Source organism: Grammomys surdaster, unplaced genomic scaffold (genome assembly GCF_004785775.1).
Source record: "Grammomys surdaster isolate TR1022 unplaced genomic scaffold, NIH_TR_1.0 134, whole genome shotgun sequence".
Lineage (NCBI taxonomy): Eukaryota > Metazoa > Chordata > Mammalia > Rodentia > Muridae > Grammomys > Grammomys surdaster.
In genome coordinates, this window is record NW_021604592.1 from 8,677,065 (window position 1) to 8,692,755 (window position 15,691).

The 15,691-nt window shown below is 43.7% G+C and overlaps 2 protein-coding genes across 3 annotated transcripts in view; one reads left to right on the top strand and one right to left on the bottom strand.

The window, feature by feature from the left end:
- Positions 1–11,237, top strand: part of Calu (calumenin) — a 28,070-nt gene extending 16,833 nt beyond the window's left edge. For both annotated transcript variants that reach the window (XM_028762600.1, XM_028762601.1), the window contains exons 4-7: positions 924–1,090; positions 1,688–1,748; positions 7,275–7,474; positions 8,937–11,237. In XM_028762600.1, coding sequence (XP_028618433.1) covers positions 924–1,090; positions 1,688–1,748; positions 7,275–7,474; positions 8,937–9,041 — 533 coding nt within the window. In that variant the 3' untranslated portion in view covers positions 9,042–11,237. The remainder of the gene's footprint in view (positions 1–923; positions 1,091–1,687; positions 1,749–7,274; positions 7,475–8,936) is intronic.
- Positions 11,235–15,096, bottom strand: Opn1sw (opsin 1, short wave sensitive). Its single transcript, XM_028762598.1, has 5 exons — positions 14,659–15,096; positions 14,308–14,476; positions 13,908–14,073; positions 13,291–13,530; positions 11,235–12,630 (listed from the first exon to the last, which is right to left on the bottom strand). The coding sequence occupies exons 1-5, from the start codon at positions 15,002–15,004 to the stop codon at positions 12,511–12,513; spliced, it is 1,041 nt and encodes a 346-aa protein (XP_028618431.1). The 5' UTR covers positions 15,005–15,096; the 3' UTR covers positions 11,235–12,510.
- Between the last annotated feature and the right edge of the window lie 595 nt (positions 15,097–15,691).

Consider the following 15,691-nt stretch of genomic DNA (forward strand, 5'->3'; position numbering starts at 1 on the left):
TGTGGCTGTCCTGGAACTCACTCTGTAGACCAGGCTAGGCTCCACTGCAGAAATTGGCCTGCCTCTGCCTCCCGAGGGCTGGGGCTAATGGCCTGCACCACTGCTGCTGCCACCACCAGCTGTTTGTTTGTTTCTTATTTATACTTTTTATAACCACCAGTAAGGCAGGTGAAATCTCATGTTACAGATGAGTAGACTGAGATACAGTTATATTTCTTGCCCAAGATCTGGAAAGTTGGCTGGGCAATTAAGAGCACTTGTTGCTCTTGAAGAGGACCTGGGTTCAATTCCTAACAACCACATGGTGGCTCACAGCCATCTGTAACTCCAGATCATAAGACTAAGGCACTTAAGAAAAAGAGATCTGGCCAGGCGGTGGTGGCGCACGCCTTTAGACCCAGCACTTGGGAGGCAGAGACAGGCGGATTTCTGAGTTCGAGGCCAACCTGGTCTACAGAGTGAGTTCCAAGACAGCCTAGGCTATACAGAGAAACCCTGTCTCGGAAAAAAAAAGAAAAGAAAAGAAAAGACAAAGAGATCTGGTATCTTTTTCTGACCTGCTATTAGTAGGCACTGCCTCCCAGATAGACGGAAGACATTCGGGTCTTCTAGTAACCTCCACAGCAGTAGCGATGAGACAGCGCACACCGAGTTAGGGCATTGGGAGCCGGTTCCATGTTGAATGGCAGCCCTTTACCTTTCGCTTGGACCTGATTTGGAGGTGTGATCAGCAAAGCTTTAGTTCAAAACAAAGTGTCTTTCAACTGCTGCTTCAGAAATCAAAAATCATTTCTTCATGCTTGGTTTAGCTTCACCTGGACATTCATTGTTTGGTTTATCTTTTTTGAAATCTGTCTGTTCCCTTTACTTTTTTGAGTTCTCTGGAAGCTTTTTAAGATTTTACCTAAATTTTTGTTTTCTAGATGATCCAGACCCTGATGATGGATTTAATTATAAACAGATGATGGTTAGAGATGAGCGAAGGTTTAAAATGGCAGACAAAGATGGAGACCTAATTGCCACAAAGGAGGAGTTTACAGCTTTCCTGCACCCTGAGGAATATGACTACATGAAAGACATAGTCGTGCAGGTGGGTATGGGCCAGGGTTCCCGGCGGCAGCCCAACTTCTCCTGCTGCTCCCTATGTGTTTATCTGCTCTGTGGTGGACCAGTGCCTGCCCACCCGCGCCAGTGCCTGCCCGCGCCAGTGCCTGTCCGCGCCAGTGGCCGCATGCAGAAGCCAAGGAGCATCATTGTTTTCTTCAGTGCCTTAGGCTTATCATAAAACTGTGTATCAAAGAATGTATTTTTCCATTTCATTGATATGTCATAAAGTTAATAATTAGAGGAAATCTTACTCCAAATATCCTATGATTGGTGTTCAGAAGCCAAGCAATGACGTGATTCAACTATTTTCTATCTAGAAGAATATGAGTCTCCCTCCCTCCCTTCCTTCCTTTATTTTTTGTTTCGTTTGGGTTTTTGTTTTTGTGTCATTTTTGGCTGCAATGTAGGCTGGTTTTACCTGCAGCTTGAGAATGAGCTCTGATCCTCTCTGATCCTCCTGTCGCTGATCTTCCTGTAACCTGGGATTACAGGTGTTATCTTTTCTGGTTTTAACCATACACACCATACTGTCTTCTGGGCAGTTCAGTTAGAAACAGTCATCTTGTTCTTCTCTGTTTAGGAAACCATGGAGGATATAGATAAGAATGCTGATGGATTCATTGATCTAGAGGAGTATATTGGTAAGTCTCCTGTTTCTAGTGTCCTTAAATATTGAAGTGCTTTGGAATTGCAATTATCAATAGAAACTGTTTATCTCATGTGTCAACTCTTAACAGATGGTTTATTTAGCCAGACCAATGTGACGAATAGTATAACTTGAGCTGGAGAGATTAGTATGTCTGAGTTTTAACCAGAGGTCCTGAATTTGATTTCCAGCATCCACACTGGTTGTCTCATAACTGCCTATAACTCCCACCCTCGAGAATCGGATGGTTTCTTCTGGCCTCCACAGCCACCTGCGCTCACACATGACACACCTTCACAAGGTCGCACATTTGCATACATGCACACATAGTTTTAAATAATTTAAAAAGAAAGTCCGTCAGATAGACTGATGGGAAAGCCAAGTGCCTGGTGATGCATTTAGTAGGAACTGTAAGAAGAGGAGGAGTCTAAGACCACTGGGCTACAGGAAACAGAAAGGCTGAGTGCATGGATGACCAGCCAGCAGTTCACTCACTGTGTTGTGCCCATTTTCTGTCTGAGTCCTCTGAGAAGTTTCCATTTTATTAGTATATTTATTTTGGCCATTTTCTGTTTAGTTATCACTATAAGGGAGCAGGAGGTGGGGGCTACAAATGAACTTGAGAGGAGATTGAAAATATGTTTTTTATTCTTTGAAATTGTATCTCTGCAATGTATCATAATCATATCTACTCCCTGGTTCCCTGTAAAACTTGTTTTTATCATCATTAATTAAAATTGCTTTATAGTTATTTTGTTACAAGTGGCATTCTGTTTTGAAACATACTTTTTTTTTTCAAGTACACATCTTTTGGTATATTGAGAACAGGGTCTTACAGTTTTGCTCAGGCTAGGCATGAATTCCTAACCATTTGAATTGTTGTGCATCTGTTCTTAGTGTTAATACCTTATCAGATGAGTAGTTTGTGTACCATCCTGCTGTCTCCCATCCTGCTGTTCCTTGTTCCTCTGTTGATTGCTTCCTTTACTGAGCAGAAACTTTGTAGTTTGTATAATTTCATGTGTCTGTTTGTACTTGGTTGTCTATGTTGATGGCGTGCCTCATGTTACCCTACTGATCTTACAGTTCAGGGGTTTGTGTTTATGTCTGATTTATTCAGTCTTCTATAGATGGACACCTAGCTATCCAAATACCGTTTGCTGAAGAGATTATCCTTTCTTTATTGAAAATCTTGTGGCTATAGATACATAGGTTTACTTCTGGATTCTTGGTTCTGTTGCACTCTAGATTGGTACAGTAACTTTTCTCATGAACTTTCTGCTTTTGTTTTTCCATCTCTGATCATCCTGTCGGGTATTAACTATTAAGCCTGAAAGGGAGTCTTCTGCTTATGTCTGTTTTCGTCGTGAGTGCTGAGCAGTATCACTCCCAGATCCTCTCACTGTCCCTGCTGGAGAAGCGGACGGACGGGGAGAGCTGCGTGCAGTGACGGAGCCTCTTCACTGGGTCTTATGTGCTTACCACATTTTCTACTATTAAGTACTTTATCTTTTTATTCTTGGCTTTGGCATTTTGTGGCTAAGGTAAAAAGTGAGTTCTACATTTAAAACTTCTAAAGCAGAGAAATTCAGGCTTATCATAGTTAAGTAACATTACTTGCCAAGCACTGGGGCCAAATAAGCAGATACAGGTTTTCTTCTGCATCCTCTAGGTTCGGGGCAGAGGAATTAATTACATTTTGAAGCTGCAAAACAATCAAGAGTGTGTGTTGTCTTCTTTGGCAAGTCAGTAACTATTGCTAGCTTGTGCAGCAGGCTCTGGGTTTATAGACCCATGTTTTCTCCCCAACAGTGTCTTCCAGTTTGTACACATGCACTAGTTTCTGCCCTGTTAGGAAAGAAGTGGTGAAGAAAAGGTCCAGCCCCACTTTACTCCCTTTCTTGTTTGTCCCAGACCCTAGACATCTTCCCATTTCATCTGTAAGCATTGCATTATGTATCTCCATGGTGGGTTTATATTTCTTAACTTTTTTTTTTTTTTTAAACTATTTATTTATTTATATAAGTACACTGTAGCTGTCTTCAGACACCCCACAAGAGGGCATCAGATATCATTGCAGATGGTTGTGAGCCACCATGTGGTTGCTGGGATTTGAACTCATGACCTCTGGAAGAGCAGTCAGTACTCTTAACCACTGAGCCATCTCACCAGCCCCATTTCTTAACTTTTTAAAAAAATAGTCTAAACTGGGCTGGAGAGATGGCTCAGTGGTTAAGAGCTAAGTGGTTAACTGCACTTCCAGAGGTCCTGAGTTCAAATCCCAGCAACCACATGGTGGCTCACAACCATCTGTAATGAGATCTGACGCCCTCTTCTGGTGTGTCTGAAGACAGCTACAGTGTATTCATATATAATAAATAAATAAATCTTTAAAAAAAAAATAGTCTAAACTAAAAAACTAATTCCTTAGTCTCATCTGATACATTGAATACTTTTAGAATAAGCTAAAATACTTTTTGCTATCTTTACTCATATACCTTTAAAATGTACTTATATAGTTTAGCTTCTGTTTTTGTTTTTATTCTTTGAGACATTGAGATAGCACTACCATCCCAGACCTGAAAAAAATCTCACCAAACACCATTCACTTACATATTTTAAAGTTGTCCTCTAAAATATTTAACTAGACTTCTAAAAATAATTAATAATGTGGGGCTAGAGAGATGGCTCAGCGGTTAAGGGCTCTGACTGCTCTTCCAGAGGTCCTGAGTTCAATTCCCAGTGACCACATGGTGGCTCACAACCATCTATCTGTAATGGGATCTGATGTCCTCTTCTGGTGTGTCTGAAGACAGTGACAGTGTACTCATATACATAAAGTAAATTATTAAATCAAAAAAATTATAAAGTGGGTGTGGTGGCCCTTGCCTGTTATCTCAACACTTAAGCTGAGGCAGGAGGATTTTGTGAGGTTGAAATACACCAGCTCTTAAAAAGTAATTCAGAAGTTTAAACATAGAATGGCTATTAGATGCTGCACAGGATTGGCTCTGTAAACTGTGGCAATGGCATCGTGGTTGTGTAAGAAATGTCCTGCATTTGTAAAGCTATATTCAAAAGGACATGGGGACATGTGATACCTAGTATTTGCCCTAAAATAATTCACTGGGGAGGGGTGTCAAACATGCACGTGATGCTGAGTCAGCAGCTGTTGAGTCGGTGGCTAAGTGGTGGGTCTGTGGCCTTTGTTTTCTGCGTCTGTATGTGTTTGAAATTGTTCATAATGAGAACAAAAGTGGTAAATAGGATGCTGCTCTTGATGCCTGACTACGTGAGCACTCCGTGAGTTATTCTGTGAGGGTTAATGGCTGGTTTTTGAGGCAGGGTGTCACTATGTAGCTCTGGCTGTCCTGACACTCACTATGTAGTCCAGGCTAGCCTCAAACTGAGAGCTCCACTGCCTCTGCCTCCTGCCATGTGATTAAAGATGTGCGTCATCACATCCAGCTAACTGTTACTTGTGCATCCATTAGTTGTTAAAGGGAAAACAGTGCCCTGAGTTATAATCTGCGTGCATAGAGGCAAGTACACATATGTTTCCTTTATTAAACTAGAAACACGTGTATTCTGGTTGATGCATTTGCCTGTGTTAGGTACTGGTGGTCAAACCCAGGGCTTTGGCATGTTAGGCAGGCTCTGCCACTCAGCTCTATTCCAGCCCTAGATAATTTCAGATGCCAATATTTGGTTGGCAACATTTAACCATTCCTTGATTATAGTTGATTGTTGTTTCTGTAGGGATGAACATCCATTTACCAGTCACAAAATGGACAGGAAATGGTGTTGTCTTGAGAAAATAAAAATATAATCTATTCTCTACTATTTGGATTGTATTTATTTTTATTTTTCACAAACATGTTTGTATTTTTTCTTGATTAGCTTTATCTTGGAAGCCTTAATTGTCCTGATATAATTACTTGCAAGTGAATTGTGTATTTAAATTAAAATATTGTTTCCAGAGTAAGCTTAGTGTTTTAAATGTCTTACAGATTAAATTACTCTTAAATTGTTAATACAGAGCTGAGTAGCTTGACAGGTGACACCTGCCTTCAGTCACAGCCCTTAGAAGGCTTAGGCAGGAGGAACATCTCCAGTTTGAGGCCTATCTAGACTAAAAATCTGCCTCAAAACCAACAGAACAAAATAGCACTTACTATACACATGTTACGATCAAAAAAACAAAAATTTATGTTAATTTTTTCCAGACAACTTTCTATTTGTAAATGACAGTGTGTGTAAATGACAGTGTGACTCTGGCTCAGAGTTAAAGCTGCTCTTACAGAGGATCCAGAATCTGTTCCCAGCACCCACTTCAGATCACTCAGTACTGCACTTCCACCAGAACTCTAACTCCAGGGATCAGACTTTGCCTTCTGAACTCTGTAGGCACCTGCAAACACACACACACACACACACACACACACACACACACACACGCATACACACACACACAATTAAAAGAAGAGAAACTACAGAAGCCCTGCCTGTGGAGATATGTGGCAGCCATGCTTTGTTCTCTCAGCTTCTTTAGAGTTATATGTCAAAATTTGTGATTCTAAAATTTAGACTCTGTTTTTGATTTTTTTACATACAAAAAATTAGAAGCCTCTTGACATGTGAGAGTATTTGCTAACAGTTTTCCTGGCTGTCTGCTTTTTAATGACCAACACCAGTGTTGTCAGTCACCTCTAGAGCTTCCCACACTATGACAGGTGAGGGAGGAGGAGATCCTAAGAGGAGACATGGAGGAGCAGCCTTAAGAGCCATGCCACGGTGTAAGAGAAAGCCCTGTGTGGAGTTGAGAGTCAGGGGTTTGATTCTTTGGTCATTGTCCCTTCTCAGTGTATTCTTGGGGGTGTTCTTTGCTTGTCCCGATTGAAGGCCACTGGCATTGTACACTTATGTAGGTGTTGGTTAGTAGGTAGTTTCCTTGAGAATTTAGAATTTTACCTCCTTAAACCAGCAGTCCAATATAGTTAGCCACTTGGGGTAAGATGCAATGCAGTAAGAAAGGAACTCTTACTTGGTACTTGTCAACTTAATTACCTCTTATTTTGAGACAAGTTCTCATTTAGCCCAAGCTAGCTTTGAACCCCCTGCCTCAGCCTCTCAACACCCTGGGCTCAACAAACATGCACCACCATGCTCAGCCTCACCACCTTATCTCTGTGTTTTAGAAAGTAAGTGTGTGTGTGTGTGTGTGTGTGTGTGTGTGTGTGTGTGTGTGTGTAGAGACAGACAGACAGACAGACAGACAGACAGACTGACTCTGCTTTCCTGTCACTCAGTCAGCAGCTGGAAACACTCTTGTTGAAAGATGAACAGTAACAACTCTTGTTGAAAGCAGGAAACATACCTTTTGTTCTAAAGTCTCTCTGGCCTAAGAAAACTGTGACTGCTACTGGATGCCAAGAAGGACTAAGCCAGATGAGCAGAGGCAGCCTTTGGAACAAGACTGACTCTTGTTTGTGTCTGTCTGTCTGTCTGTCTGTGCACACAGGTGACATGTACAGCCATGATGGAAATGCTGATGAGCCAGAATGGGTGAAGACAGAGCGGGAACAGTTTGTCGAGTTTCGAGATAAGAACCGGGATGGGAAGATGGACAAGGAAGAGACCAAAGACTGGATCCTCCCTTCAGACTATGACCATGCAGAGGCAGAAGCCAGGCATCTAGTCTATGAGTCGGACCAAAACAAGGTAAGTTGTTCTAGGCCCAAGCTCTAGCAGTGTCCAAAGTCTTTTTCTAGGGGGTTACCTTAAACAGATTTCATCAAAATACAGAGTATTTCTAGGGTCTTAATTACTGTAAGTCTGCAAGGACCTAAATTTAATGACCAGAAATCTATGGATAGCACTAACTGTCTGGTCTCATTTTGGAAGTCTCTTGCTCTGTGCTCGTAGTGTTGGAGAAACCTGGACTTCCCCAAAGAGCATTGGTATAAAAAAACCTGACCCAGCATGTATCACCTCTAACTGTTGAATTCCCAGGAGATTTTCTTTTTTTAAAAAATGCCTGTTATTCCTGTGTTCTTTTACCTACTACAGGCTCATTCTTTCCTGCCATCTTAAATCAAATAAATACACTCACATGTATATAATTTTTTTAGAACAAGAGAGACTGACTGAGACTCTCAATATAAAAAAAGCCCTTGCTGGCTGGCCTGAAACTACAATGTAGACCAGCCTAGCATCCACTCACAGACACACTTGCATGTGTCTCTCCAATGCTGAGGTTGAAGGTGTCTGCCATCACTCCCAGCATCAAATAGATTCTTAAAATTTAAGCCCTTTATGGGGTTACAAGCTGGCTTTTCTCTGGACCCTATTAAAATTGAAAATTGGGTGAGGTTCTTAGGTAATCAGATTTTCACTAACCCCTGCCACCTTTTCAGAGGGCCGTGCATTAAAGACCAGAGTCTTTATTGTTTTGAACGTTCTTTAAGCTTCAGGTGCTGTCCCATAGAACCTTTTTAAGGTGGATGAGTCTTAAGTTCTTGCTCAGCATCACTTGAGCAGCTGTCAGGCCTTGAATTGTCCTCTTTGAGGAGTCTTGGTGCTGATTGACATGAGTGATCAAGCCTTCTTTGGGTGTCGCTCAACGTGTTATAGTGAAGGTGAAATAAGGGTTGGCCCTGTAGAATTCACTGTTCCTGTTAGACCTTGATATATGTTCCCTGAAGTATCAGCCCAATGTTAGTGACCATGTCCCACCCATACCAAGCAGCTACTCCATAGTTGCCTCCAAAGAGAGCAAACCTGAAGCTCTCTCCTGAAGTTGTTGAGTATATTTGGCCTGTCGTTTCACTTTTGACACTTTTTTCCTTTGAGATAGAATCTCCCTCTGTAGCCCAAGCTGGCTTTGAACAATTCTGTCTGGCTTTCCAAGCTCAAGGGTCAAATCCAGGACCTCAGTCCTGCAAGGCAAACACTTTACACAGAACCATATCCCCAGCTCACTAATGACTTTATTGATGAAAAAAGATTGTGTGTGTGTGTGTGTGTGTGTGTGTGTGTGTGTGTAGAAGGGATAGGGGATAACATGTTCCATGTAGAGGGAACTAGAACCTTAAGTTATTATAGTCTCAAATTATTTTATATCAGCCTTTCTGAATTTGGAATGACAAATGCAGCCTCAATTCACTGATGACTCTGGTTTCAGGATGGCAAGCTCACCAAGGAGGAGATTGTGGACAAGTATGACTTATTTGTGGGCAGCCAGGCCACAGATTTCGGGGAGGCCTTAGTCCGACATGATGAGTTCTAAGCTGCAGACAGAGGAGCCTACATTTCTTCAAAAGTAATTTATTTTTACAGCTCTGGTTTCACATACAATTGTTTGCGCTACTGAGACTGTTATTACAAACTTTTTAAGACGTGAAAAGGCATATTGAGATAGTGAAATCACCCGTCCCCATTCCTCCTCCCTCTGAGGGGCTGGAGGGAACCCGTGCTTCTGAGGAGCAACTCTGATTAGTACACTTGTGTCTGTAGGTTTACACTTTGTATAATGTATAACATGGTGTGTTTATTTTTGTATTGTTCTCTAGTTGGGAGTATAATATGAAGGACTGAGATCCTCAACCCATACTTGTAGACAAACTTTAGCCATTACACTTTCTCAACCCCTTACCACATTTTTTTTTAAATAATTCTCACTTAACTAATTTTTTTTTAAAGCCTGAGATCAATAAGAAATGTTCAGGAGAGAAAAGGAAAACCATGTACGTCATGATCTATGTTTAGAGAGGGAATGCTTTATCTTGCCTGTTGAAAAGTCTCATTTCATGAGTAGCTAGCTGTTGTCACAGGTCCAGCCTGCCATTGTCTGGGCAAGGACAGAGTCCTGTGCTGTAAGACAGCTTGACTCAACTGACTTCATTCTTTTTCCCCTTTAGGACTAGCTGTTTGCTAATTTTGTCAAGCACAGCTGTGGTAGGAAGAATTAGGGCCAGTGTCTTGAAAAATCAACCAAGTAGTGTGTATGATGTCTTCACGGGGCTATTTCTAGCTCTTCATAGAGCTGTTTCCAACTAGGAACAGCTGGAAAACGAAAGGAACAAAGTGTATGCAGGGCATGCATCATACTCTTATTTGAAATTACTGTAAGGCCCCATCCAGCCCCTTTCTAAGAATTAACCTTGGTTTTACTGCAGTTAACAACAGTTGATTCTTTTCCAGTCATGACATTGTGAAAGTGCCTTTAACAGGAAAAATGCTCACTGAATGGGAACTGGACTAAGACAAACAATTTGGGCACCTTACATGAAAGCATTGAACCTCCTGATACAGGGGATTTTCCCACTTTTTGTCTTGTGGACAGGAAAGTAGCAGTATTAGTTAGAGCTTGACTGCAGTCTTCTTACCTTGTGGGCTGGTTTCTGAAACCTCATGCTGCTGATTTGACCAGGGATCCTCATACCTCAGAATGCAAACCACTCTTCTACCCGGCCTCTGATTACCTAGAGCTTGAGCTGTGCCTCAAGGATAGACGCATGTGCAGAGGGGGCTCTGTGGTTTGAGGACCACTGCTCACCCTTGCCGTCGTTAACCCATCACACCCATTTCATCATCTCCTTCTCTCTGACACAAAAGGTGGGGTAGGTAGGAAGGTCATGGATCATCAGGTTGCCATCCTTATTAAGAAAAAAAAATCATGTTGCCAACTCCATTTACCCATCTTTTGGTCTCTTATTGATGGGCCTCTTAAGAATTATTGTATTCCAAGTCTTTAACCCTCAGGTTTCTAAGATAAATATACATCTGTATAATCTTTATTACTTCCTATATCTCTGAATAATACATTCAGGTGGTGCTGGGTGATGGTCATATCTGAACCTAGACCTACCCTTTGGTCTTCCACAATCCTGTTGAGGTGGGCTGCTTGGTGTGGTAAAAAGCCCAGTTGTGGTATAACTTTACCTTAGCCATTGCATCAAGCTCTTGATAGCAGATACACTCTTAGGTTTTAACCCCAGTATAGGAGTAATGAACATCACTGCCTTCCAGATCCTCAACTCTCTATTGTTAAGGAGACCAGAGATAATTAATGCCACCAACCCTGGCTTAGAAAGGGTATGTCATACACTGTGTGGCAGAAGGGCATTACAGCTCATTAGGTGCACAGAGCCTAATGCTGCTGTGAAAGGCACACTTACCCAGCAAGCTGAATCTGCTAGGATGGCATATTCTGGACATGGGTGCTCAGCAGCAAGAACTATGCTCTCATGTCTATGAGCCCCACATAGTGTTGGGGTTTGGGTTTGGGTTTGGGTTTCTGGTTTAAATCAAGTCTGAGGCAGTGAGCAGTGGTCTCATGTCTATAGAGAATGCCCTGTGAATGCTAAGCTCTCTTGAATTTGAGTATTGGTTCTTTTTTTATAGAGTGTAAACCAAGTTTTATATTCTGTAATGCAAACAGGTACCTATCTGTTTCTGAATAAAACTGTTTACATTCATCAAGGGTCTATGTGTCTTTCATTTTCTTGAAAATGTGATTATATTCCAGGTCAGCCAAGGCTACATAGAGAGACCCTGTCCCAAGAAACCAAGACAGGGCTGGCTCAGCAGTTAAGAGCACTGTTTTTGCTCTTTGGCAGGACCTGGGTTAAATTTCCAGCACCCACATAGCAGCTCACAACTATCTGTAACTCCAGGTTCAGGGGATCCAACACTCTCACACAGTCACACATGCAGGCAAAATAGTGGTGCACATGAAATAAAAACAAATCATTAAAAAGAAAGAAATGGAATTGTAGCTTAGAGTTCTGTTATAAAATGTCAGAAAAGGGATTTTTCCAACTCCATTTACCCATCTTTTGGTCTCTTATTGATGGGCCTCTTAGGAATTATTGTATTCCAAGTCTTTAACCCTCAGGTTTCTAAGATAAATACACAGATCTGTATGATCTTCATTACTTCCGTTTCTTCCTCACACTTAGTCCTTTTCTATTCCTGAGGTTTCTGGTTCCTTCTCCCAGCTTACGGCCCTCCTGCTTTCCAGTGCCTGGTATCAACACCCAGCATTCCCTGTGTGTGACTCAGCACACACTTCTGGTCTTCGTCTCAAGGAGCTCATTTCCCAGGAGTAGCAGGTGTGAGGAGAGTGTAAGGTAAAATGTTTTTAGCACTTGGAGTTGATTTATAAATGCCACTGAGACATGCAAATTCATTTTGAGGACATCAAGAGATTAAGACACTAACTTTAATCAACGCACATCTTTAAATGGATACATTTAGCCAAATGGAGGGGAGAACACCTAGAATAACTGTGTCAGATGAGTGAGGTGAGGTGGGGCCGTCTGGCCATGGCAGCCATAGCCCAGACTGCAGCAACTGGGAGAGGCTGCCTGAGGAAGCTCCTCAGTTCACTGCAGGTGCTTGGTGTCTGCTGCCTTCTCTTGACACTGCCCCATGCTGAGCTTATTCTAACACAGGATATATCAGCTCAGATCCCCAGCAGGAAGGGAAAAAAATGACCAAAAAGGAAAGTATTACCTATGCACCAAAAACCTAGCCCTTCTCACACAGTTCTCCAGAGGTGAAATGAACTGTGACTGTTGAAATGGCCCCTGTGGCCCTGCTGACAAGCAGAGAGTAACAGGAAAATGAAGCTGACTCCCAGAGTGTCCCCACTCCCATCTTTTCCCTACTTTGTCAATAGTTAGGATTCTAATGGAGATGCAGATACTTAAATGTGGCATTGTGTTTGCTGCCAGCAGGCCAACTGAGGGTCCTTAGTGAGGGCCAACTTTGCTAGAAGAAACTGTAGAAACTTCAGTTCTCTGAGAGCCAGACATGTCAGATTCATCTGCCATGGGCTTCCTGCACACCATCTCCAGGATGCAAGCCCGGAACTGGAAAGAGAAGTGCATGTCATCCTTATCCTGAAGACTGCCTAAACTCCATCTTTAACTACTCGTTCCTTCAGGCTAGACTTTAAAAAGGCTGGATTAAGAATTTGCAGAAGGCTGGACTTAAATGGTGGTGCACATCTTTTAACTCCAGCACTTGGGGAAAGAGGCAGGATGATCTCCTGAGTTCAAGGATAGCCTGGTTTCCATAGGAGTTCCAGGACAGCTAGGGCTACACAGTTTGACCCCATCTTAAAACAAACAAACAAAAAACCTAGATATCTGTTACTGTTGATGTTATTTTTCACCAAGACAGAATAGGAATGATGTATAGCTCAGTGATAAGGGTATTTGCCTAACGTGTTCCATCTCCAGCACTGCTAAATGAAATGTGTGGGGCCAGTACCCATCCCTTCCCACTCTTTCAAAGAATTTGATTTTTCTGGTTCAAGTTCTAGCCTCCCCTTGTTCCAGTGTTTTAGGAACCATACTCTGTTCACGTGCCTACCTAGAGCATCCTGGCTTGCTTGGACTATTCTGTGGCTTTCCTCATCTATAAGCCCTGTCTAGAGGCCAGGGTGCTAAGTCACAAAGTCATCAATAAGGGAAGAACCAGGGTCTGATGGACCAGAACCTCATGGGAATGTCCATAGACAGCTTTACCTGCTTATTCATGAAGCAGTAGATGACGGGGTTGTAGACACATGAGCTCTTGGAAAAGAAGGCAGGGACGGTGACAAGCCGTAAGTCCAGCCCGTGGTTACGGTTGTTGACCATGTACATGGCCAGGGCAGCGTAGGGCACATAGCAGAGACAGAAGGATCCGACCATCACCACCACCATATGGCTTACCTCCCGTTCAGCCTTTTGTGTCGTAGCCGACTCTTGCTGCTGCGCTGCCACCTGGAATTGAGCACAAGGGTCAAATCCCTCTCTCTCCTGGCTGAGTTTGGCTTTCCCTTGAGGGAGGCATCATGAAGGGAGGGTCCTCAGCTCTGACACTAAAAAAAAAAATCCTATCCTCACCCCCTCCTCTCTCTGGTCTTTTACTCCTTCGCCCACTGCCTCTTGTGCAGGGGATGGAACCCAGTACTTCACACCTGCTAGGTAAGTGCTCTATCATTTTCATTCCCCCTCCCCCACTCGTGCTACCTCCTGACAGACACTCCTATGGATATTCTAGACATGTGTCCAGAGGCGGAGATATCTCTGGATATATCCACTGTCTCTCCTGGAGCCTCCTGAGTTACTCCTGCCTGCCCCTTTCAAAAACCACTCACAGCTCTGAGAGTCCTCAGCAACTGGGAGTAGGAGAAGCAGATGAGGGAGAGAGGAATGATGAAACAGAAGATGAACAGGAACCAGGTATAATACTCGCTTCGATACTTGGTGCCCACGGTGTACCAGTCTGGGCCACAGGAACACTGCAGGCCCTCAGGGATGAACCTGAAAAGGAGTAAGCATTCATTCTAGGCTCTCCCTGAGAACTGGAAGAGTGGGGTTAGCGTCTGGATTGCCTTCTCCAGTTGGAAGAATGCCAGAAGAGACTACAACTGCAGAGTAAACATCCATGTCTACAGCTGTCCCTCACCCCCCCCCCACTCTACCGCCTCAGGTCAAAGAATAAAAGGTTGCACCCGATCTCTCGTCCCACACCAGAGCACTGTCCTACACTCTCACCTGCTCCAGCCAAAGAAGGGTGGGATGGACACCCCGATACCAATGATCCAGGTCATCAGGACCACCATCAGTGCGTGCTTGGAGGTGAAGCGGAAATTGCCAAAGGGCTTACAGATGACAATGTAGCGCTCAAAAGCCAGGAAAGCCAATGACCATCCTGTCACTAGACCTGCAGCAAACGTGAGAAGAATGGAGTAGACAGACTCCCTGAGCCTAGACTGGAATATACATGTAACTGAGCAAGTCAAGAGAGTTGGAGTGGAATTTAATGCTCACATAAATTCACTGTTAGAGGTCAAACTGCTCAGGGTGACTAAGGGCCCTCTCTCCAGCCCCGGTTGCCTGCAGTACCTGCGACAGAGCCCAAGAAGGCCTCCAGAGCACAAACATGGCGACCAAAGAGGAAGTATCCGTGACAGCTGGCGATGAAGACTGTGAAGACAGAGAAGATGCAGAAGAGGAAGCCCCCGAGGGATACATTGACCAGAATGTAGTTGAGGGGCTGCCGCAACTTTTTGTAATGCAGTGTGGCCACCAGCACCGTGGTATTGAGTGGGGTCCCTGCAAAGAAGACAAATCCCATGAAGGCTGCCTGGAGGTGGAAGGCCCAGACAGGAGCAATGTGGTACTGAGGCCCATCCCAGGGCCCCACCGAGGAGATATTCTGAAACAGGTAAAACTCGTCCTCTCCTGACATCTTGCGCTTGGGATGCCCTCACCACCTCCGGTCCCTCTTATGGACTATTCTTCTATCACCCCTCCCCACAGCACCCTCCTTTAAAGATACAGTTGAGACTCTGAACTATCCTAAGCCTCCCAAAGACAAAGTCCAGGATTAGAGATCTCTTAGTTCTCACCTAAACCTTTCATGAGCCCAAAGCTGATTGTATTCTTCAGGGAATAAGAGATTGAGGTCAGCAACCTGGATAGCAAGGCTGGGGGCTTTGGGGTCAGTATTGGTTTCTGTGGCCTGGAAGACACTAACCTATATTCTTTGGAGATGCTGCCATACCTCACCCCCACCTCTGCCTTTGGCTTCAGACTCCTCTGCACCTCGCCTGGCCCTTTGTGAAAGATGCTCATCTGAGTGTCGCTATCCAGAGAGCTGGGAATCAGCCCCAGGAAACAGGAAGAGGATGAGTGGCGAGCCCCGGTGGGAGCATTTTAAACAGCCACTGTGGGACAATACAGAAGCAACTGCACCCTGCCTTGGGTCCTGGGGTATGCCTGAGCCACTACTGCGTTGGGCCTCTGCAGTGAGGTCTTCTATGTAGACCTGCAGCCAGCCAGGTTAGGCTGCTTCTTAGATTAGGCTTCTTTTAAGTTAGAACAGAAGAGAATGAAACTCTTCTGAATAGACCAGGTTCACTGTTACTAAGGATAC